Source organism: Phyllobates terribilis, unplaced genomic scaffold, assembly GCF_046119375.1.
Source record: "Phyllobates terribilis strain yellow unplaced genomic scaffold, ASM4611937v1 Scaffold_5__5_contigs__length_657084704, whole genome shotgun sequence".
Lineage (NCBI taxonomy): Eukaryota > Metazoa > Chordata > Amphibia > Anura > Dendrobatidae > Phyllobates > Phyllobates terribilis.
Window position 1 is genome coordinate 62,887,650 of NW_027362765.1, and position 25,287 is coordinate 62,912,936.

Genomic DNA, 25,287 nt, shown 5'->3' on the forward strand with positions numbered 1-25,287 from the left:
CAGAAGAGAAAGTTCCAGAAGATAGTGATAGGTTGAAGAGATGGGTTAGGAATGGGATGAGTGTGGGGGTGAGGTTGGGAAGGAGGTGGGATGGGATCGAGTGCACATGTGGTGAGGTGTGATTTGGAGAGGAGACGAGTAAGATCTCTTTCCATGATGTTGGGAAGGGAGGTTATGGGGGTAGGGGAATGGTATGGAATGGTATGGAAAACAAAGGGGTTGTGGTAGTCGAACAGTAAAGACTTGCCATGTGTGGTCAATCTTGTCTTTGAAGTATGTGGCAAACTCCTCAGCAGAGATGACGGAGGTCAGAGGGAGCATTGGAGGGCGGAGGAGAGAGTTAAAAGTGTTGAATAGCTGTTTGGGGTTGTAGGATAGGGAGGATATGAGGGTTGTGAAGTAGACCTGTTTAGCAGAGGTGAGTGCTGATTTGAATGCAAGTGTTGCTTGTTTGAATGTAGTGAAGTTATCTTGAGAATGTGTTTTCTTCCAACGCCGCTCCGCAACCTTGGACGCTTGTCGAAGCTGTTTAGTGAGGTTGTTGTGCCAGGGTTGCCTGTTGATTTGTCGAGCTCTGCCATCCACAAGATGGGCGACCAAGTCAATAGCTGATGCGAGAGTGGCATTGTATAATGCGGTGGCGCTGTCTGTGTCATGGAGTGAGGATATGGATGTCAGTGGTAGAACAGAGTCGGAGAGTGTGTGAGTGTCTAGATGTGCAAGGTTTCTGCGGGGGTGTGCTAGTACTACACTCATCACATCACTAGTAGTGATGAGCGAGCGTGCTCGGATAAGGTGTTATCCAAGCATGCTCGGGTGCTAACCGAGTGCCTTCGGTGTGTTTGAATAATATGTTCAAGTCCCCGAGCCTGCATGTCTCACGGCTGTTTGACAGCCACAACACAAACAGGCAATCCATGCATGTGTTGCGGTTGCCAAACAGCCAAGAGACTTGCAGATGTCTGGACCAAAACATATTATTCGAGCATGCCGAAGACACTTGGTTAGCACCCGAGCATGATTGGATAACACCTTATCCGAGCATGTTCTATCATCACTAATCACTAGCCAACAATTCAAAATGACTCTTCAAAACCTTCCACTCCCTCCTAAACTCTAAAATACAGGTCTTGGCCACTAACCTCAGCGATGACGATCTGGCCACTTATTTCCTACAAAAAATCAACCACATCCATTAAGGACATTTTTGCACAATCCCCTCAGAGCCTGAATCCCCTTTGCTCTTGCACCTCAAGCTCACTTCCCAACTTTGAGCCCTTCACAGAAGAAGCGACCAGGTTACTTGCTTCTTCTCACCCTACAACCTCCACTGGTAACCTTATTCCCTCACATCTCCTCCAGTCCCTCTGCCCAGCTGTCATTACCAACCTAACTAAAATATTTAACCTCTCTCTTTCTTCCAGTATCTTTCCCTCTTCATTCAAACATGCCATCATAACCCCTTTACTTAAAAAACCATCCCTACACAAGACCTGTGCTGCTAACTACAGACCTGTCTCTAATCTTCCCTTGATCTGTAAACTCCTGGAACTCAGGTCCACTCTTGTCTAATCCGCTATCTCTCAGATCACTCTTCTTGACCCTTTACAATTTAGTTTCTGCTCTTTAAACTCCACTAAAACTGCCCTTATTAAGATCTCTAATGACCTATTAACAGCAAAATACAATGGCCACTATACCCTGTTCTCCTGGATCTCTCTGCCACATTTGACAATGTGGAGCACCATCTCCTCACTATACTCCGGTGTATCGGTCTTAAGGACATCATTCTCTCTCTGGTTCTCCTCCTACCTCACTGACCGCTCCTTCACTGTAACTTTTGCTAGCTCTTACTCCTCTCTTCTTCTCAGTCCTATGCCCCCTCCTTTTCTTTCTATACACCACCCCTAGTAGACAAGCCATCAGAAGATTTGGTTTCCGGTATCATCTATATGCTGGCAGCACCCAATTATACACATCTTCTACTGACATTACCTCCACTTAATACAAAATACCAGAGATTGTCTGTCCGCTGTCTCTAACACCATGTCCCCCCTCTATCTGAAACTGAATTTCTCTATCTGAAATTTCTCCAAAACTGAACTTCTCATGTTTCCTCCCTCTACTAACCTACCTATACCCAATATCTTAATTACCTTGGGTGGTTCAACCATAACTCCCAAGCGGCACGCTCACTGTCTTGGGGTCATATTTGACACATAACTTTCCTTTATTTCCTATAGCCAATCACTCACTAGCTCATATTACTTTCATATCCAAAACCCAACCTTTTCTCATGTTTGAAACAGCAAAAACACTTACTGTCGCTCTTACTCATTCTCCTCTGGACTTCTGAAAATCTTTACTGATCAGTATCCCTATAACCAAACTTTCTCCTTTCCAATAAGTCCTGTATGCAGCACCCAGGGTCGTATTTCTGTCCGGCCTCTCACCTACGTCTCAAAGACTTCTCTCGTGCTGCGCCAGTGTTCTAGAATGCAATACCCCAAATGATCCAACTAATATCTACCCCCCATGTTTTTAAGGGTGCTTTAAAAACACATCACTTTAGACAGGTCTATCACCTCAGTTAACTAATCTAACTCTCCCATGTTCCATCCTTCTAAATGTTAATCATAATCTGCTCCCTACTATTCATCTGTCTCCAAATCCTCCATGCACCAAATAGCACACAGTAAATTCACTTAGACAGTTACTGGCTGATGATCGAATCATGCAGCTTTATATGAAAACCTTTATAGATTATAATGATAGCTGGACTGTACATAACAAGCACATACTACCTATTGTGTTCTCCCTGTTGCCTTATAAATTGTAAGCTTGCGAGCACAGCCCTCATTCCTCTTGTAACTGTTGAACTGTGTTACTTTGTATTATTTTTATTGTCTGTACATGTCCCCGCTTAATCGTAAATTGATGCGGAATATGCTGGCGCTATATAAATAAAATTATTATTATTATACAATTAGTTTTATACTTGAGAAAGACTCCAGATCAGAGTCGAAACACGTTTTCGAATAAAAAAATGTTACTTTACCTTTTGCAAAAGGATCTTTATTTCAACAGCGCAGCTCACAACACCATGTATAGATCATTCTTGTCCTAATCATTATTTACTACTCTAAATTATTTTTCCTTTCTCATATAGACTTGAGACATTTTTCTAGGTCAAACAAATGGCTAATTTTCAGTGTAATTTTGTTGATATTTCTCCGCACATGAATATGTCTTCTCCCATGTGATAATTCTTTAATGTACAACAATAGCTGATTTGTGGTTAATTTCCAATATTAATGGCATGAAAATGGCTTCTCCCCTGTGTGAATTTTCTGATGTGAAACAAGAATTGTTTTCTGATTAAAACACTTTCCACATTCTAAACATGAAAATGGTTTCTCCCCTGTGTGAATTTTTTGATGTCTAACAAGGTCTGATTTTTGAGTGAAACATTTCCCACATTCTGAACATAAATATGGCTTCTCTCCTGTGTGAGTTCTCTGATGTGTAACCAGCTGTGATTTCTCTATAAAACATTTCCCACATTTATAACATGAATATGGCTTCTCCCTTGTGTGAATTCTAAGATGTGTAACAAGATATGATTTGTCATAAAAACATTTCCCACATTCTGAACATGAAAATGGCTTTTCTCCTGTATGAATTTTCTGATGTATAACGAGGCTTGTTTTCTGATTAAAACACTGTCCACATTCTAAACATGAAAACGGTTTCTCCCCTGTGTGAATTCTCTGATGTCTAACAAGGTCTGATTTCTGAGTGAAACATTTCCGACATTCTAAACATAAATATGGCTTCTCCCCTGTGTGAGTTCTCTGATGTGTAACCAGATGTGATTTCTCTCTAAAACATTTCCCACATTCTGAACATGAAAATGGCTTCTCCCCTGTGTGGATTTTCTGATGTTTAGCAAGTTCTGGTTTAATACTAAAACATTTCCCACATTCTGAACATGAAAATGGCTTTTCCCCTGTGTGAAATCGCTGATGTCTAACCAGTTCTGCTTTAATTCTATAGCATTTCCCACATTCTGAACATGAAAATGGTTCCTCACCTGTGTGACTTCTTTGATGTCTGACAAGTTCTGATTTAACGCTATAACATTTCACACATTCTGAACATGAAAATAGTTTCTCCCCTGTGTGACTTCTCTGATGTCTGACAAGTTCTGATTTAACACTATAACATTTTCCACATTCTGAACATGAAAATGGTTTCTCCCCTGTGTGGATTTTAAGATGTGTAACAAGACGTGATTTGTTATAAATACATTTCCCACATACTGAACATGAAAATGGCTTTTCTCCTGTGTGAATTTTCTGATGTGTAACAAGGCTTGTTTTCTGATTAAAACACTTTCCACATTCTAAACATGAAAACGGTTTCTCCCCTGTGTGAATTCTATGATGTCTAACAAGGTCTGATTTTTGAGCAAAACATTTCCCACATTCTAAACATAAATGTGGCTTTTCACCTGTGTGAAATTTCTGATGTGTAACCAGATGTGATTTCTCTATAAAACATTTCCCACATTCTGAACATGAAAATGGCTTCTCCCCTGTGTGAATTCTCTGATGTTTAACAAGATTTGCTTTCCAATTAAAACATTTCCCACATTCTAAACATGCAAACGGTTTCTCTCCTGTGTGAATTCTCTGATGTCCAACAAGGTCTGATTTCTGAATGAAACATTTTCCACATTCTAGACATGAAAATGGCTTCTTTCTTGTGAGGGTTCTTGGATGTTCAACATCCTTTTTATTTGACATAACAGTTTGCAATGAATCAGGGGATAGGACCTTTTGAAATGGTTCCAATGATGGATTTTTGCTGTGAAGATCTGGAGGTATATCAAGGATAATGGCATAATCTTCATGTGTATCTGGTGTGACACAATAGTCATCTGCCAAAAGTAAAACAGAATTTATTATTTTTTCAATAAAATGTCCTTGAAAGAATAATATTTTTAATACTATATAAATATTGTAAAAAAAGATATTAACTAAGACAGTGCCGGCAGCAATGCACCTCAAAGCAGGGACTTATAGATTATCATGTTAGGTCACCAGATCATGCTTTCAGTTTTTTTCTTCTCTGATGAAGTTAACTACTTTATAGGTTCATGTCTTAGTGTGACAGTCACCAATCTGTTCTTGTGAATTTTCCAGTGGAGAATCTTAAAGGTGCCTGTAAGTCAGTAACATTATGTGTCCATCTCATACACTCCCAGACCATTACCATTAGAGATACACTAAGCCCAGAGTCCAGCTATAAGCAGTACTGTGTATACAGAATTATACGCGTTGTAACAGCCGAAAAAATTGTTATGGCTCAGAAGGAGAGACATCTGTACAAAGTGATGTAAAATAGAGAATTTGTGCTAAATCTTTATGCGTTAAATCCATGTACACTGTGTGCAGAATTATTAGGCAAGTTGTATTTTAGAGGATTATTTTTATTATTGATCAACAACTATGTTCTCAATCAACCCAAAAGACTCATATCCAAGCTTAATATTTTTGGAAGTTGGAGTGTTTTTTTTTTTAGATTTGGCTATCTTAGGAGGATATCTGTTTGTGCAGGTAACTATTACTGTGCAGAATTATTAGGCAACTTAATAAAAACCAAATATAATCCCATCTCACTTGTTTATTTTCACCAGGTAAACCAATATCAGTGCACAAAATTTAGAAATAAACATTTCTGACGTGCAAAACCAAAAACCCCAAAAATTAGTGATCAATATAGCCACCTTTCTTTATGATGACACTCAGCAGCCTCCACCCATAGATTCTGTCAGTTGCTTGATCTGTTTTCGATCACCATTGCGTGCAGCAGCCACCACAGCCTCCCAGACACTGTTCCGAGAGGTGTACTGTTTTCCCTCCCTGTAGATTTCACATTTTATGATGACCCACAGGTTCTCTATGGGGTTCAGATCAGGTGAACAAGGGGGCCATGTCATTATTTTTTCTTCTTTTAGACCTTTACTGGCCTGCCACGCTGTTGAGTAGTTGGATGCATGTGATGGAGCATTGTCCTGCATGAAAATCATCTTTTTCTTGAACAATACCGACTTCTTCCTTACCACTGCTTGAAGAAGTTGTCTTCCAGAAACTGGCAGTAGGTCTGGGAGTTGAGCTTCACTCCATCCTCAACCCGAAAAGGTCCCACAAGTTCATCTTTGATGATACCAGCCCATACTAGTACCCCACCTCAACCTTCCTTGCGTCTGAGTCGGAGTGGAGCTCTCTGCCCTTTATTGATCCAGCCTCTGGCCCATCAAGAGTCACGCTCATTTCATCAGTCCATAAAACCTTTGAAAAATCAGTCTTAAGATATTTCTTGGCCCATTCTTGACGTTTTATCTTATGTTTCTTGTTCAAAGGTGGTCGTTTTTCAGCCTTCCTTACCTTGGCCATGTCCCTGAGTATCGCACACCTTGTGCTTTTTGATACTCCAGTAACGTTGCAGCTCTGAAATATGGCAAAACTGGTGGCGAATGGCATCTTGGCAGCTTCACGCTTGATTTTCCTCAATTCATGGGCAGTTATTTTGCGCCTTTTTTGGCCAACATGCTTCTTGCGACCCTGTTGGCTATTTGCCATGAAACGCTTGATTGTTCGGTGATCACGCTTCAAAAGTTTGGAAATTTCAAGACTGCTGCATCCCTCTGCAAGACTTCTCACAATTTTGGACTTTTCAGAGCCCGTCAAATCTCTCTTCTGACCTATTTTGCCAAAGGAAAGGAAGTTGCCTAATAATTAAACACACCTTATATAGGGTGTTAATGTCATTAGACAACACCCCTCCTCATTACAGAGATGCACATCACCAGATTTACTTAATTGGTAGTTGGCTCTCAAGCCTATGCAACTTGGAGTAGGATAACATGTATAAAAAGTATCGAAGTTATCAAAATACGCATTTGCCTAATAATTCTGCACGCGGTGTATAAACTCTTTGTATGAAAATGCCCTAAAAACTTCAACATATGAGTACAATCTGTGATTTCTCGGCATTTAGTGGTTCCTACTCACCTGTGCGGTTATCTGTAGGAATCTCCTCTTTACACCGCTCATCACCCCTCACATATGTCTCTGTAGTACTAACATAGTTCAGATCTTTACCCTAAAATAAAAAAGTTGCAGAAAAATTAAGACACTTCATGAAATAATTTTAAAGAACAGAAAAGATTAAATAGCTGCAGGTCTCCTGTATAAATCCAACCTGTTGTCTCCTAATTCTAACCAGAAAATATGTGAGAACATCCAGACTACATCCATTGTCTATGATCCTGTCATCTTCATCAAGTATAAAATATACACTGAACGGTCACATTAATAGAGACACCCATCCAGCAGCACGTTGGATTTCCTTTGGCCCTCAGAACTTCAGCATTATGTCTGGTCATCAGATGGTGAAATAGTTATGCAGGAATATTGCTCCATGAGGACAGGATAGCTTTTCACATTTTCTGCAAATTACATAAAGGTAACAACATACTCTCAACAACTTGCTCTACATTATCCCAGAAATGCTATAAAGAATTAAGATATGGGAACTGTGAAGGCTGAGGAAGTAGGAAAAACTTGTTGCCATGTTCCTGGAAAAAATCCATGAGTTTCTGACCATTGTGGAAACATCTGCAATGAAGTGATGATCTAGGCTGATCACAATGCTTAGTATTCAAACATCCATCCACAGGTATCAGGGGACCCAGGATGATCCAAGTAAACATTACCCACAATATTGCTCCACCTCCACCAGCCTGAAATGTAGAAGCCTGGGAAGAAAGACACATATATAGGAGGTGCTTCTTACAAAATTAGAATATCATCAAAAAGTTAATTTATTTCAGTTCATCAATACAAAAAGTGAAACTCATATATTATATACCTGTAGAGTCATTACAAACAGAGTGATCTATTTCAAGTGTTTATTTCTGTTAATGTTTATGATTATGGCTTACAGCCAATGAAAACACAAAAGTCATTATCTCAGTAAATTAGAATACTTTATAACAGCTTGAAAAATGTTTTTAAAATCCGAAATGTTGGCTTACTGAAATGTATGTTCAGTAAATGCACTCAATACTTGGTCGGGGCTCCTTTTGCATCAATTAATGCATCAATGCGGCGTGGCATGGAAGCGATCAGCCTGTGGCACTGCTGAGGTGTTATGGAGGCCCAGGTTGCTTTGATAGCAGCCTTCAGCTCATCTGCATTGTTGGGTCTGGTGTCTCTCATGTTCCTCTTGACAATACCCCATAGATTCTCTATGGGGTTAAGGTCAGGTGAGTTTGCTGGCCAATCAAGCACAGTGATACTGTTGTTTTTAAACCAGGTATTGGTACTTTTAGCAGTGTGGACAGGTGCCAAGTCCTGCTGGAGAATGAAATTTCCATTTCCAAAAAGCTTGTCGGCAGAAGGAAACATGAAGTGCTCTACAATTTCCTGGTAGACGGCTGAGCTGACTTTGATCTTGATAAAACACAGTGGACCTACACCAGCAGATGACATGGCTCCCCAAACCATCACTGATTGTGGAAACTTCACACTAGACCTCAAGCAGCTTGGATTTTGTGCCTCTCAACTCTCCCTCCAGACTCTGGGAACTTGATTTCCAAATGAAAATTGGAACTCTGGGACCTTGTGGAGTGTGTCAATGACTGCTTTTGGACATCTGTCAAGTCAGCAGTCTTCCCCATGATTGTGGAACCTACTGAAACAGACTAAGGGACCTTTTTTAAACGCTTAGAAAGCATTTGCAGGTGATTTTTGTAAATTATTCTAATTTACTGAGATAATGACTTTTGTGTTTTCATTGGCTGTAAGCCCTAATCATCAACATTAACAGAAATAAACTCTTGAAATAGATCACTCTGTTTGTAATGACTCTATATAATATAGGAGTTTCATTTTTTGTACTGAAGAACTGAAATAAATTAACTTTTTGAAGATATTCCAATTTAGTGAGATGCGCCTGTACATGCTGCTTGTGCCAAATTCTCCCATCAATACGGTGCAATAAAAATCTAGGTTCCTTTGACCAGACCATGTTTTCATTGTTGTGCTCTTTAGCTAACTGAATTTTTTTCCTTTCTGCTTCCTTTACACAGCCATGGCACTGGAACTGGTCGTCGGCTTTTAAGACCCATCTGAGCTAAGGAACAAGTACATATGGAGGATAATTTGGACACCAGTGGTAATTTGCATCACTGTGCAGCTTCTGTTCATCGGATAAATTCTTGATCCCTTCTCCGTGAGTTGGTTACGTCCTCAGGATCTCTTTATATTTAATGTTTTCTCTCAATCTCAACCCTCTAAGAATACTCTTATCACCTTTGTATGTAAAAACCCCAGTTCCACAAAACTGGCCTTGGCTAATCTAGTACTCATAACCATGCCACATTGGAAGTCGCTCAGTTTGCTCGATTTTCCCATACTAATGTGGATTCACACTGAATCTAATCTCTTCATTTTATGCTGCACTCCGGGGTCATTGGTCTATTTCCAAACATAGAAGCTTCTATCAAGAAAGAGCCACTGTCTCTAATAAATATGCCATTTGGTGTATAATACTGGGGGATAAAACAAGACTGAACACAAGACCTTCACATCCTTCTACACATCACAGAGGGGATCTCAAGATACTTTCTCTCCATCTACCTGATGATCCTGAGGAATATTGGGATTTTCTTGTTTACAGTCCTGTGGAAGAAGATGACTGGGAAATCTCTCTGGTGTTGTCCTCTCACTGGATGGATCTGGAGGAAACACATACAAGGACTGAATTCATTCTTTACATACAGTTAATTATAGGCCGTGTGCATTTAGTCCTGTCTATTACCTGGTGATGTGAGGGGCTGGGGAACCACCATCATGACGTCCTTGTACAGATCTTTGTGTCCTTCTAAATACTCCCACTCCTCCATGGAGAAATAGACGGTGACATCCTGACATCTTATAGGAACCTGACACATACAATGATACAGTCATCCCCCCCGATCCCTTCATAGCGTTACTGTATAATATCCCAGCAGTGTCACCTCTCCAGTCAGCAGCTCAATCATCTTGTAGGTGAGTTCTAGGATCTTCTGGTCATTGATGTCCTCATGTATCAGGGGGTGAAGAGGAGGCCCTGTGATTGGGCTCAGGGATCTTCCCCATCCCTCAGACACAGGGGCCTGACAGCGCTCACTAGAGGTCTTCTTCACCACTGTGTAATCCTGGTTATGGAGAGACACATTAATAAATCTCACTACAGACATTTCCAGAGTCCTCACCTCTCCAGTTCTGTCCATCTGTTATTCCCATAGATAAGAATGATGTAGTGTGACGTCATCAGAACCTCTCACCTCTCCAGTAAGCCAGAAGAGGATCTCTAGGGTGAGGTGGAATATCCTCTCCGCCATCTTGTCCCTGTCCCTATCCAACCTTGATGGTCGATCAGGAAAATTCTCTTATATAGAAGATCTCCACTGAGAGGATCCGATATTGTAGGGACCTGAATGGGGAGAAGATGACGATGTAACATCATAAAGATCCCATGTAAGAAATCTCCGGAGCTGTTACCGGCTTCACATGATCACTACATCCAGTCATGGCCCCGTCCTGCCCCCGGTATAACACACAATCACATTATAGTCACATACAGAGATTTATCACAGGCTCAGCACTGAGGGGGTTAATACTAATGGGGAATCTCCACATACCTCCACCTGCAGAGCCGCCACCACATATATGGCTGTTCTGTGCGCACAGGACCTGTGATGAGGTCATTGTAGAATTTTCAGAAAGTATTGTGTATCACGTGACCCCTGACTCCTCCCCTCATGTGACATCATCACAGGTCCTGTAAGCACAGAATAGCCACATACAGGTGCATCTCAGTAAATTAGAATATCATCAAAAAGTTAATTTATTTCAGTTCTTCAATACAAAAAGTGAAACTCATATATTATATAGAGTCATTACAAACAAAGTGATCGATTTCAAGTGTTTATTTCTGTTAATGTTGATGATTATGGCTTACAGCCAATGAAAACACAAAAGTCATCATCTCAGTAAATTATTATTATTTATTGTTATAGCACCATTTATTCCATGGCGCTTTACATGTGAAAAAGGAGTATGAATAATAAAAACAATTACAATGATCTTTAACAAAACGTGACAGCGACTGATACAGGAAAAGCGAGGACCCTGCCCACGAGGGCTCACAGTCTACAAGGGATGGGTGAGGATACAGTAGGTGAGGGTAGAGCTGGTCGTGCAGCGGTGGGTACTGCAGGTTGTCAGCTTGTCGGAAGAGGTAGGTCTTCAGGTTCCTTTTGAAGGTTTCCACGGTCAGCGAGAGTCGAAATGGTGGGGTAGAGAGTTCCAGAGTAGGGGGGATGTACAGGAGAAATCTTGTATGCGTTTGTGGGAAGAGGAGATAAGAGAGGAGTAGAGAAGGAGATCTTGCGATGATCGGAGGTTGCGTGCAGGTACAGTTATATGAAAAAGTTTGGGCATCCCTATTAATCTTAAGCTTAATGTTTTCTTAAAATTGGTGTTTTTGCAACAGCTATTTCAGTTTGATATATGTAATAACTGTTGGACACAGTAATGTTTCTGCCTTGAAATGAGGTTTATTGTACTAACAGAAAATGTGCAATCTGCATTCAAACAAAATTTGACAGGTGCATAAGTATGGGCACCTCACCAGAAAAGTGACATTAATATTTAGTAGATCCTCCTTTTGCAAAAATAACAGCCTCTAGTCGCTTCCTGTAGCTTTTAATGAGTTCCTGGATCCTGGATGAAGGTATTTTTGACCATTCCTCTTTACAAAACAATTCCAGTTCAGTTAAGTTTGATGGTCGCCGAGCATGGACAGCCCTCTTCAAATGATCCCACAGATGTTCAATGATATTCAGGTCTGGGGACTGGTATGGCCATTCCAGAACATTGTAATTTTCCTCTGCATGAATGCCTAAGTAGATTTGGAGCGGTGTTTTGGATCATTGTCTTGCTGAAAGATCCATCCCCTGCGTAACTTCAACTTTATCACTGATTCTTGAACATTATTGTCAAGAATCTGCTGATACTGAGTGGAATCCATGCATCCCTCAACTTTAACAAGATTCCTGGTGCCAGCATTGGCCACACAGCCCCAAAGCATGATGGAACCTCCACCAAATTTTACTGTGGGTAGCAAGTGTTTTTATTGGAATGCTGTGTTTTTTTGCCGCCATGCATAACGCCTTTTTGTATGACCAAACAACTCAATCTTGGTTTCATCAGTCCACAGGACCTTCTTCCAAAAAGAAATTGGCTTCTCCAAATGTGCTTTTGCATACCTCAGCCGACTCTGTTTGTGGCGTGCTTGCAGAAACAGCTTCTTTTGCATTACTCTCCCATACGGCTTCTCCTTGTGCAAAGTGCGTTGTATAGTTGACTGATGCAGCTCTCTGGAGGTGGTCTGAGGATTGTCCTTGACTGATCTCACCATTCTTCTTCTCTGCCTTTCTGATGTTTTTCTTGGCCTGCCACTTCTGGCCTTAACAAGAACTGTCCCTGTGTTCTTCCATTTCCTTACTATGTTCCTCACAGTGGAAACTGACAGGTTAAATCTCTGAGACAGCTTTTTGTATCCTTCCCCTGAACAACTATGTTGAATAATCTTTGTTTTCAGATCATTTGACAGTTGTTTTGAGGAGCCCATGATGCCACTCTTCAGAGGAGATTCAAACAGGAGAACAACTTGCAAGTGGCCACTTTAAGTAGCTTTTCTCATGATTGCATACACCTGGCTATGAAGTTCAAAGCTCAATGAGGTTACAAAACCAAAAAAAGTGTTTTAGTAAGTCAGTAAAAAGTAGGTAGGAGTATTTAAAACAAGAAAATGATAAGGGTGCCCATACTTATGCACCTGTCAAATTTTGTTTGAATGCAGATTGCACATTTTCTGTTAGTACAATAAACCTCATTTCAAGGCAGAAACATTACTGTGTCCAACAGTTATTACATATATCAAACTGAAATAGCTGTTGCAAAAACACCAATTTTAAGAAAACATTAAGCTTAAGATTAATAGGGGTGCCCAAACTTTTTCATATAACTGTATGTATTGGGAGACTAGGTCACAGATATATGGAAGAGACAGGTTGTGGATGGCTTTGTATGTCATGGTTAGGGTTTTGAATTGGAGTCTCTGGGCAATGGTGAGCCAGTGAAGAGATTGACAGATAGGAGAGGCTTAGGAATAGCAGGGGGGGGCAGGTAGATTAGTCAGGCAGCAGAGTTTAGGATAGATTGGAGGGGTGCAAGAGTGTTGGAAGGGAGGCCACAGAGCAGGAGGTTGCAGTAGTCGAGGCGGGAGATGATGAGGGCATGCACTAGTGTTTTTGCAGATTCGTGGTTGAAGAATGTGAAGATCCGGGAGATATTTTTGAGTTGGAGTCGGCAGGATATGGAAAGGGCTTGGTTATGTGGTTTGAAGAAGAGATCAGAGTCCAGGGTTACCCCAAGGTAGCGAGCTTGGGGGACTGGGGAGAGTGAACAGCCATTGACGTTGATAGATAGGTCAGGTGGTGGGGATGAATGAGATGGTGGAAAGATGATGAATTCAGTTTTATCCATGTTAAGTTTTAGAAATCTAACAGAGAAGGATGAAATAGTGGACAGACATTGTGAGATTTTGGTTAGTATGGAGGAGATATCGGGTCCGGAGAGTTAGATCTGTGTGTCATGAGCGTAGAGGGGATACTGAAAGCCATGAGACTCTATGAGCTGTCCCAGGCCAAAGGTGTAGATGGAGAAGAGCAAGGGTCCTAGAACTGAACCTTGGGGAACACCAACAGCTAGGGGGCAAGATGAAGAGGTGGTGTGTGAGTGGGTGACACAATGTGTTGTCCGTTAGGTATGAAGAGATCCAAGATAGGGCCAAGTCTGTGATGCCGAGAGATGAGAGAATCTGTAGTAAGAGGGAATGGTCCACTGTGTCGAAGGCAGATGACAGGTCTAGGAGGAGGAGGGCAGAATAGTGTCGCTTGGATTTGGCGGTTAGTAGGTCGTTGGAGACTTTAGTCAGGGCAGTTTCAGTAGAAAGGTGCAGTCGGAAGCCAGATTGAAGGAGGTCAAAGAGAGAGCAGGAGGAGAGGTGGGAGGACAATTCGAAGTGGACATGTTGTTCCAGTAGCTTTGAGGCATAGGGGAGAAGTGATATGGGGCGGTAGCTTGTCAGAGAGGATGGGTCAAGGCAGGGTTTTTTGAGGATGGGTGTGATCGAGGCATATTTGAAGCATGAGGGGAAGACACAGTTGTTAGTGACAGGTTGAAGAGGAGGGTTAGGGTTGGGATGAAGATAGTGGTAAGGTTGGGGATGAGGTAGGATGGGATTGGGTCAAGTTCACAAGTGGTGAGGTGTGATTTGGAGAGTAAAGAGGAAAGTTGATCTTCTGTAATGGTGGAGAAGCTGGTTTTGGAGGAGGAGGATTGAGTAGGTATGAGGAGGGACTGGGGGAACTTTAGGCAAAAACTTTGTCTGATGGTGTCAGTCTTCTGCTTGAAGAATGAAGCAAAGTCTTTGGCTGAGATGAGAGGAGAGGGAGGAGGTGCTGGGGGGCGGAGGAGAGAATTGAAGGTCTTGAATAGTTGTTTAGGGTTGTGAGACAGGGAGGATATGAGAGATGAGAAATATGTTTGTTTTGCTGCAGTGAGTGTGGATTTGAAGGTAGTCAAGGACTGTTTGAATGCGATGAAGTGCTCATTGGAGTAGGACCTTTTCCATCTATCCTCAGCAACCCTGGAGGCCCGTTGCAGTTCTTTGCTTAGGCTGGTATGCCAGGGTTGCTTGTTGATTGTGCGAGCTTTGGTATGTTTGAGGGGGGCAACCGAATTGAGAGCTGCAGCTGTTGTGGTGTTATATAAAGCGGCAGCGACATCTGCATCATGTAAGGAACTGATGTCTGTAAGAGGGAGGAGGGATCCAGAGAGTGAGTGTAGGTCAGTCAAGGTGTTTAAGATTTCTGCTAGGGTATGCAAGTTTGTGGAGTGGGAATTTTTGTCCTGGAGAGGAGAGGGCAGAGAATGTAAGTAGGTTGTGGTCAGAAAAAAGGAGCGGTGAGTTAGAGAGGTTAGACAGGGAACAGAGGCGGGTGCAGATGAGGTCCAGAGTGTGGCCTTCTTTGTGAGTGGCTGCGGAAGACTATCGGGAAAGGTCGGAGGAAGAAGTGAGGGATAGAAGCTTAGAGGCAGCTGAGAGAGAAGTGTCAATGGGGATGTTGAAGTCACCCATGATGATAGTGGGGATATCAGCGGAAAGGAAATGAACTAGCCAGGTGGTGAAATGGTCTAGGAAGGTGGTGGCTGGTCCCGGGGGGCGGTAAAAGACAGCCAGTTGGAGGTTGGAGGGGGAGTAGATGCGCACATAGTGCACTTCAAAAGAGTATTAGAAAATACAGCTTGCAAAATGTTTTTAAAATCCAAAATGTTGGCCTACTGAAATGTGTGTTCAGTAAATGCACTCAATACTTGGTTGGAGCTCCTTTTGCATCAATTACTGCATCAATGCAGCTTGGCATGGAGGCGATCAGCCTGTGGCACTGCTGAGGTGTTATGGAAGAGCAGGTTGCCTTGATAGCAGCCTTCAGCTCGTCTGCATTGTTGGGTCTGGTGTCTCATGTTCCTCTTGACAATACCCTATAGATTCTCTATGGGGTTAAGGTCAGGCTAGTTTTCTGGCCAATCAAGCACAGTGATACTGTTGTTTTTAAACCAGGTATTGGTACATTAAGCAGTGTGGACAGGTGCCAAGTCCTGCTGGAGAATAAAATTTCCATCTCCAAAAAGCTTGTCGGCAGAGGGAAGCATGAAGTGCTCTAAAATTTCCTGGTAGACGGCTGCGCTGACTTTGGTATTGATAAAACACAGTGGACCTACACCAGCAGGTGACATGGCTCCTCAAACCATCACTGATTGTGGAAACTTCACACTAGATCTCAAGCAGCTTGGATTGTGTGCCTCTCCACTCTTCCTCCAGACTCTGGGACCTTGATTTCCAAAAGAAATGCAAAATGTACTTTCATCTGAAAACAACACCTTGGACCACTGAGCAACAGTCCAGGTCTTTTTCTCCTTGGCCCAGGTAAGACGCTTCTGGCTTTGTCTATTGGTCATGAGTGGCTTGACATAAGGAATGCGACACTTGTAGCCCATGTCCTGGATACCTCTGTGTGTGGTGGCTCTTGAAGCAATGACTGCAGCAGCAGTCCCCTGCTTGTGAGTCTCCCCCAAATTTTTGAATGGCCTTTTCTTAAGAATCCTTTCAAGGCTGCAGTTATCCCAGTTGCTTGTGCACCTTTTTCTACCACACTTTTTCCTTCCACTCAACTCTCCATTAATATGCTTGGATCCAACACACTGTGAACAGCTAGCTTCTTTAGCAATGACCTTTTGTGTCTTACCCTCCTTGTGGAGTGTGTCTATGACTGCCTTCTGGACATCTGTCAAGTCAGCAGTCTTCCCCATGATTGTGGAGCCTACTGAAACAGACTATGGGACATATTTAACCGCGTAGGAAGCCTTTGCAGGTGATTTTTGTTAATTATTCTAATTTACTGAGATAATGACTTTTGTGTTTTCATTGGCTGTAAGCCATAATCATCAACATTAACAGAAACACTTGAAATAGATCACTCTGTTTGTAATGACTCTATATAATATATGAGTTTCACTTTTTGTGTTGAAGAACTGAAATAAATTACATTTTTGATGATATTCTAATTTTGTGAAAAGCACCTCTATCTAGGGTTACGTCTAGATCGGAGTTGATATTTTGTGCTCCTCATTTAGCCTCCACTTTAGACGGGTCAGTGCTGAGGTGAGTAGATCGGAGTTGCTGGAGCGCGGTCCTCAAAAAATCCGATCTAGACAGTTCAGCACTGACACCACTAGATGGAGCTGTTTCTAGGGTCCACTCCTCATACACTGCTGTCTAGTCGCCTCTTCTGGCTTTTTAATGTTTTTTTGATGCTTTTTTATGGAATTGCTCATGTTTTTAATGGAGCAAACATCACAGATCAGACAAGATTTTTTACACTCATATTTTATGGATTTGGGCAAAATTCTTTTTTTCCTGATTAATAAAACGTGCATTTTTATTGTCGCTTTATGTAATATAATAAATGACACTCAGCGCTGATTTTTCAGTTTCTCAGAATGTGACTTTTCCCATTTGTCCACCAGTACTGTCAGCATCATGGACATCCTGAAGAGTGGGCGGAGCTCCTCGGGGAGAAGCATAAAAGAGCGCCACCGACAGTCACCATAATGTGCAGCACTGACGTGACGTAAATTATTACAGAGATGTCCACTCTTGTGATGTCAATTCTGATGATTCTGTCGGCTGCACTCCGTCACTGTCACGACCCTCCACCCAATATTAGATTGAAGGTGATTTTTTAAAGGACCTCGCTCCAGTAGATCCATCTTTGTCTACTCAGTACTGAGCCGTCTACAGTGGAGGCTACGACGAGGTCCTCAAAAAATCACCTCCGATCTAGACGGCTTATTACAGAAGCAGCAATAATGGAGTTACTGTAGTGCGGGGATAACAAGGCCCAGGAATGAGTGAGATTATAGGTGGTTTGTTATCTTGAATAGTAATTACATTATATATATATTATAAATTATTACAGAAATGTCAGCACACACTGACGTCATTGAGATGATTCATTGGATATGAACTCTCCTGACCTTTCTGCCGGCGCCGTGAGTATGAGAACTTTCCCATGCTCGCGGTAGCGCCAGTGAAGTGAACGGAGCTCATTGGATATGAACCCCGCTCAACTTGATCACATCAATGGGAGTCACTGAGGTGCGCAAGCATGCGCAGCTCAGTGTCTCTGCAGGATGGCAGGCTAGTAAAGAATCCAGCGCCAAAAGGTTACACTCCAACGAACTTTATTCCAAAATCTTCATCAAAAGCATAGACAACCGACAGTAGAAAAAAAGGCAGAAATAGCAGAGGTCCCAGACACCGGTTGACGCGTTTCAGGGCCAAATATGCCCCTTAGTCATAACCTAGTGTTATACCAGTGAGTCAGGGATTTATATTGAACAAGGATTCAAAAACCCAGCAACCATCACATAATTCAGATTTTTCCACACCCACAACCATTAAAAATCTTTTACCAGTACAAAAAATACTAATTTAAAACCAACAATATAATGCTGACATTATACACAGTTAGAAGGTAAGTGAACAGTATTAATAAAACAAGAATACTTCTGTACGCTTATTTAAACCGGTGGGATGGGCGGTCTCCATCATCAGAATCCAGGAGAGATCGCAAATAATGCAGGTAACCATATATAGTGGGGGAAAAAAAAGTATTTAGTCAGCCACCAATTGTGCAAGTTCTCCCACTTAAAAAGATGAGAGAGGCCTGTAATTGACATCATAGGTAGACCTCAACTATGAGTGACAAAATGAGAAAACAAATCCTGAAAATCACATTGTATGATTTGGAAAGATACTTTTTTCAAATTTTGGTGGAAAATAAGTATTTGGTCAATTACAAACAAGCAAGATTTCTGGCTCTCACAGACCTGTAACTTCTTTAAGAGGTTCCTCTGTTCCTCACTCGTTACCTACCGTGTTTGAACTTGTTATCAGTATAAAAGACACCTGCACCTGTCTGCAACCTCAAACAGTCACACTCCAAACTCAATTATGGTGAAGACCAAAGAGCTGTCGAAGGACACCAGAAACAAAATTGTAGCCCTGCACCAGGCTGGGAAGACTGAATCTGCAATAGGCAAGCAGCTTGGTGTGAAGAAATCAACTGTGGGAGCAATAATTAGAAAATGGAAGACATACAAGACCACTGATAATCTCCCTCGATCTAGGGCTCCACACAAGATCTCACCCCGTGGGGTCAAAATGATCTCAAGAACGGTGAGCAAAAAGCCCAGAACCACACGGGGGGAACTAGTGAATGACCTGCAGAGAGCTGGGACCAACGTTACACAGGCTACCATCAGTAACACACTATGCCGCCAGGGACTCAGATCCTGCAGTGCAAGGCGTGTCCCCCTGCTTAAGTCATTACATGTCCGGGCCCGTCTGAAGTTTCCTAGAGAGCATTTGGATGATCCAGAAGAGTATTGGGAGAATGTCATGTGGTCAGATGAAACCAAAGTAGAACTGTTTGGTAGAAACACAACTCAACTTGTTTGGAGAAGAAAGAATGCTGAGTTGCATCCAAAGAATACCATACATACTGTGAAGCATGGTGGTGGCAACATCATGCTTTGGGGCTGTTTCTCTGCCAAGGGACCAGGATGACTGAATTGTGTACATGAAAGAATGAATGGGGCCATGTATCGTGAGATTTTGAGTGCAAACCTCCTTCCATCAGCTAAGGCATTGAAGATGAAATCAGCGAGATTGGCACCAAATTTAAACAACGCTCTGCTGATTGGCGCCAAATTTAAACAACGCTCTGCTGATTGGCGCCAAATTTAAACAACGCTCTGCTGATTGGCGCCAAATTTAAACAACGCTCTGCTGATTGGTCGCGGCCGAGCAACTCAGACCGACCCTGGTCGCACAAGCGGCTAACGACTCCGTGACCAGGGAGGGACCGAGCAGAGGGACCAGGTGCTACTCTGGGGGCGACCTTGTAAAAGAGAAGTGGCTCCCATGGGTCAGATGACTGGGACTGACCGGTATAGCGGATGGGCACAGCAAGCAGGCAGAAGTCTCTGGGTCAGCTGACAGGTGGTCATGGCACTTGACGGCAGAGCAGGCTGAAGTCTCTAGGTTAGCAGACGGGTGGTCATGGCTAGTGACGGCAGGTGCCTCCAGGTAGGCTATCAGGTGGTCATGGCAAGTGACGGCCAAGCAGGCTGAAGTCTCTTGGTTAGCAGGCAGGTGGTCACGACAAGTGACGGCAGAGCCTCCAGGTAGGCTAGCAGGTAACAGGCGAGTGCTCCCAGGTGAGCAGGCACAGCAGGTAGCAGGCAGGTGCTTCCTGGTAAGCAGGCGGGCTTGCCCATAGACAGACTGGCGGGATGAACGGAAGACTGTCGGGCTGGAGAGTAGTCAGGCTGGCGGACTGGAACAGTAGTCAGGCTGGCAACTGGACCTGAGGGCTAAAGCAGAGGTAAGTATACTTGTGCAACAACTATTGCTCGGGCACCTCCATTTTGGAGGAGGTGCCTTATATATGGGAGGTCCTCTGGCAATTGGCCGGGGACTCCTTAGGATGGCGCGCGCGGCCCCTTTAAGAGAGAGGGAGCGGGCGCGCGCGCCCTAAGTACAGTCCCCGGGAAGCTGCGCGCGCCAGCCACAGCAGAAAGAGGAGCGCAGGAGGACGCCGCGCGGGGAGCGGAGAGGTGAGAGGGACGGCGTCTCTGCCTAGCAGAGACGCCGATGCTACAGTACCCCCCCTTTACGCCCCCTCTTTTTTAGGCCAGACAAAAAAATTTCCAGGAGAAGCGGGGCATGAATGTTCTCACTGGGTTCCCAAGTTCTCTCCTCTGGGCCAAACCCCTTCCAATCCACCAGAAAAAAAGTTTTCCCTCTTACCCTTTTGGTGGCCAGAATATTCTCTACCTCAAAAATGTCCTCAGCGTAAACCGGAGCAGGGGAAGAACCTGGATTATTAGAAAAAGAATTAAAGACAACGGGTTTGAGGAGAGATACGTGGAAGGAGTTGGGAATCCGTAAGGTGGCTGGGAGTTTTAGCTTGTAGGCCACTGGATTGATCTGGTTAAGGACTTCAAAAGGACCGATGAACCGAGGACCCAACTTGTAGGAGGGTATTTTGAGCCGCACATGTTTGGAGGAGAGCCAAACCTTGTCCCCCGGACGGAATTGAGGCGGATCCAGACGTCTTTTGTCAGCAAATCTCTTCATCCGCTCGGAGGACTGAAGAAGTGCGGTCCTAGTACTTTCCCAAATGGTAGAAAATTCGCTGACCAGAGACTCCGCAGCAGGGTTGTCCACAGAAGCGGAGACGGGAAACGGAATCCGGGGATGTTGGCCAAAAACTATAAAAAAACGGGGACTTGGAAGAGGATTCACTCTCATGGTTGTTATAAGAGAATTTGGCCCAGGGTAGGAGGTCCACCCAATCAGTATGGTGGGCATTTACAAAGTGCCGGAGGTAGCTAGTAAGGATCTGGTTGATCCGCTCCACTTGACCATTGGACTGTGGATGGTAAGCGGAGGAGAAATCCAGGGTGACATCCAGCAGCTTACAGGTAGCTCTCCAGAAGCGTGAGGTGACTGAACCCCTCGATCCGACACGATGTGGAGGGGTAGGCCATGGAGACGAAAGATATGGAGGAAAAAGTCCTTCGCTAGCTCTGATGCAGACGGGAGACCTGGCAAAGGAATGAAGTGGGCCATTTTAGAAAAGCAGTCAGCGACCACCCAAATGACTGTACAACCGGCAGAGACAGGGAGATCTGTAATAAAGTCCATAGCAATATGTTGCCATGGGGCATCAGGTCTGGGAACTTTGTTGCGGCCACAGGACGAACAGGCTGAGACAAAATCTATCACATCCTTGCGCAGGGTAGGCCACCAGTAATGCCGGGTGATAAGCAGGAAGGTCTTCTTTTGGCCAGCATGGCCGGCTAGTTTAGATGAATGACCCCAGCGAAGAACCTTCTCACGATCTGGTACTGCTACAAAAGTTTTACCGGGTGGAAGACGAGTTAGATCCAAGGGAGCCACCTTCATCACCTTAGAGGGATCAATGATGTGCATAGGCTCCTCCTCCTGATCGGAGGACAGGAAGGATCGGGACAAGGCATCGGCTTTGACATTCTTGTCCGCCGGGCGGAAATGTAGGATGAAGTCGAAGCGGGCGAAGAACAAAGACCAACGGGCCTGACGCGGATTAAGTCTTTGGGCATTTTGGAGATATGCCAGATTTTTGTGATCCGTATAGATGATCACCGGGTATAGAGCCCCTTCCAGCAGGTAGCGCCATTCCTCCAGCGCCAATTTAACAGCTAACAATTCTCAGTCTCAGATGGAGTAGTTGCGCTCAGACGAGGAGAAGAGCTTGGAGAAGCCGCAGGTTACCATTCTCCCGGATGAAGATTTTTGAGTGAGCACCGCTCCGGCTCCGGAGGAGGAAGCATCAACCTCCAGGAAGAACTGTTTGTCACAGTCCGGATGGTGCAGTACTGGGGCAGAGGAGAAGGCTTGCTTTAAGGAAAGGAAGGCCTCCTCAGCTTTGGGCGACCATACCTTGGGATTTGCTCCCTTACGGGTGAGCGCAGATATGGGAGCAGTCCGGGAAGAGAAGTGCGGGATGAAGAGACGATAGTAGTGGCGAAGCCCAGGAATCGCTGAATCGCCTTCAACCCCTCCGGACGGGGCCACTTAAGGACAGCAGAGAGCTTCTCAGGATCCATTCGTAAGCCTGTCTGGGAGATGACATAGCCCAGAAATGGAAGAGAGGTCTGCTCGAAGAGGCACTTCTTGTATTTTGCATAAAGGTGGTTCTGCCTGAGCCTAAGCAGGACCTGACGAACATCCCTCCGGTGTGTGGGAAGATCCGGAGAGAAGACTAAGATATCGTCCAGGTATACCACCACGCAGGAGTAGAGAAGATCACGGAAGATGTCATTGACCAATTCTTGGAAGACGGCAGGAGCATTGCAGAGACCGAAGGGCATCACACGGTATTCATAGTGACAGTCACAGGTATTGAATGCCATCTTCCACTAGTCTCCTTGACGGATACGGACCAGGTTATACGCTCCACGTAGATCCAGCTTGGAAAAGATCCTGGCGCCCTTAAGGCGATCAAACAACTCGGAGATGAGCGGCAGGGGGTATTTGTTTTTTACCGTGATCTGATTGAGTCCTCTATAATCAATACAGGGGCGTAGCGAGCCATCCTTCTTCTTGACAAAGAAGAATCCGGCTCCAGCCGGGGAGGTAGACTTCCGGATGAATCCCCTAGCCAGATTCTCCTTAATGTATTCAGACATGGCCCGGGTCTCGGCCGCCGACAACGGGTAAATACGCCCACGGGGTGGAGTGGCACCAGGTCGATCGGGCAATCATATGGCCTATGGGGTGGCAGTGTCTCTGCTTCCTTTTTACCGAAGACATCCGCATAGGACCAGTAAGGAGCCGGAAGACCGGGTAAATTAGCTGGGGTAGGTGGTGGACGAGCCGGGCGAACCGGAACCAGGCAGGTCTCATGGCAGTCCTGCCCCCACCGGAGTACTTCACCGGATTGCCAGTTCAGCACGGGTTCATGTATCTGGAGCCAGGGTAGACTTAGCAATAGGGAGTGAGAGAGTCCAGACAGCACATGGAAGGAGATCTTCTCAGAGTGCAGCATTCCCACCTGCAGGGTTATGGGTTCAGTGACGAGCAGGATGGTCACCAGAAGGAGTCTACCATCCACGGAGGCAACTGACAATTGTTCAGCCAGAGGTTTAGTGGGAATTCGGTATCTCTCTACCAGAGACTGGGAAATGAGGTTTCCAGCAGCTCCAGAATCCAGGTGAGCAATTTCAAAATGACGGTCCTCTCCCCAGGAGATAGAGACAGACAAAGTCAGGGATGGAGAGGGCTTACTTTTGCCTAGGACGACCTCTCCGAGCGGTCCTAGACATTGGCGTTTCCCGGCTTCTCTGGGCAGGAACGGATGGAGTGCTCCTTCCTGCCACAATAGAAACAGCTCCCATCGGCTCGGCGTGACTCTTGACGAGATTTGACCATCTTGGTCTGGTCGATCTGCATAGGTTCGGGCGAGTGCGCCCAGGAGATGACAGGTTGAGAGGCAGGTCTCTGGAAAGTAGGTACAAGGCGGGAAAACTTTCTCTCCCAGGTAGTCTCTTTAGCACGTTCTTGGAACCGGATGTCAATCCGGGAAGCTAGTGACACCAGGTCATCCAGGGTGGTAGGAATGTCCCGACCGGCTAACTTGTCCTTAATCCGACCAGAAAGACCCTCCCAGAAGACGGACACCAGAGCCTCGTTTTCCCAGGCAAGTTCAGAAGTGAGGGTACGGAACCGTATGGCATATTGGCCCACGGTGAGACTCTCTTGGCGGAGACGTAGCAGAGAGGAGGCAGAAGAGGTTCTCCGTCCTGGTTCATCGAAGACTTTCCGGAAAGCAGCGAGGAAAGACGACAGGTCGGACACCAGGGGGTCCCCTCTCTCCCACAGGGGATTTAGCCATGCCAGTGCCTCCCCAGTGAGATGGGACATGACGAAGGCCACCTTGGCCCGGTCGGAGATGAACTGGTATGCCAAGAGTTCAAAGTGCAGGGTGCACTGGTTTATGAAACCCCGAGCTAAAGCGGGGTCGCCGGCAAAACGTGGAGGTGCCAGGAGCCGAGGTCCATAGCCGGGTGCCATAATGGGACTGAATTGCGGTGCCGCAGGGACAGGCGCCGCTGGGCCAGAGATAGACACAGACGAGTCAGACAATGCACGAAAGTTAATGAACTGTAGATAGGCCAGGACCGATTCCTGCTGAGCTCTCTGACGTAAGACTTCCTGGTGCAGATCGGAGATCTGGGGGCCACCGGGTTCCATGGCCCAAGCAAACTGTTATGGGTCCGGGTGGTGGAACCTCTGTACCGTGGTGCAAGGAGGGACCCAGAGGGGCGTGACTAAGTATCAACTTAGACCGACCCTGGTCGTACGGCGGCTAACGACTCCGTGACCAGGGAGGGACCGAGCAGAGGGACCAGGTGCTACTCTGGAGACGACCTTGTAAGACAGCAGGTGGCTCCCACGGGTCAGATGACTGGGACTGACCGGTATAGCGGATGGGCACAGCAAGCAGGCAGAAGTCTCTGGGTCAGCTGACAGGTGGTCATGGCACTTGACGGCAGAGCAGGCTGAAGTCTCTAGGTTAGCAGACGGGTGGTCATGGCTAGTGACGGCAGGAGCCTCCAGGTAGGCTATCAGGTGGTCACGGCAAGTGACGGCAGGAGCCTCCAGGTAGGCTAACAGGTGGTCACGGCAAGTGACGGCCAAGCAGGCTGAAGTCTCTTGGTTAGCAGGCAGGTGGTCATGGCAAGTGACGGCAGAGCCTCCAGGTAGGCTAGCAGGTAACAGGCAGGCAACAGGCGAGTGCTCCCAGGTGAGCAGGCACAGCAGGTAGCAGGCAGGTAACTGGCAGGTGCTTCCTGGTAAGCAGGCGGGCTTGCCCATAGACAGACTGGCGGGATGAACGGAAGACTGTCGGGCTGGAGAGTAGTCAGG

General features: G+C 44.9%; 2 protein-coding genes across 3 annotated transcripts in view; one reads left to right on the forward strand and one right to left on the reverse strand.

Annotated features, from left to right (window-relative positions):
* The window catches only part of LOC141271986 (uncharacterized), a 1,184,418-nt gene that overhangs the window by 924,510 nt on the left and 234,621 nt on the right, over nt 1–25,287 (forward strand). The gene's annotated exons all lie outside the window — the stretch shown is intronic.
* Nucleotides 3,108–25,287, reverse strand: part of LOC141271977 (uncharacterized) — a 73,567-nt gene continuing 51,387 nt past the window's right edge. The window contains exons 1-7 of one of the 2 annotated variants that reach the window (XM_073682236.1): nt 10,757–10,879; nt 10,400–10,548; nt 10,091–10,270; nt 9,892–10,015; nt 9,711–9,808; nt 7,080–7,170; nt 3,110–4,942 (exon numbers count right to left, since the gene is read on the reverse strand). In XM_073682236.1, the coding sequence (XP_073538337.1) occupies nt 3,312–4,942; nt 7,080–7,170; nt 9,711–9,808; nt 9,892–10,015; nt 10,091–10,270; nt 10,400–10,456 (2,181 nt within the window). In that variant the 5' untranslated portion in view covers nt 10,457–10,548; nt 10,757–10,879 and the 3' untranslated portion in view covers nt 3,110–3,311. Of the gene's footprint in view, nt 4,943–7,079; nt 7,171–9,710; nt 9,809–9,891; nt 10,016–10,090; nt 10,271–10,399; nt 10,549–10,756; nt 10,880–25,287 lie in introns of those variants that run through there. The other variant, XM_073682237.1, reaches the window with a different exon arrangement.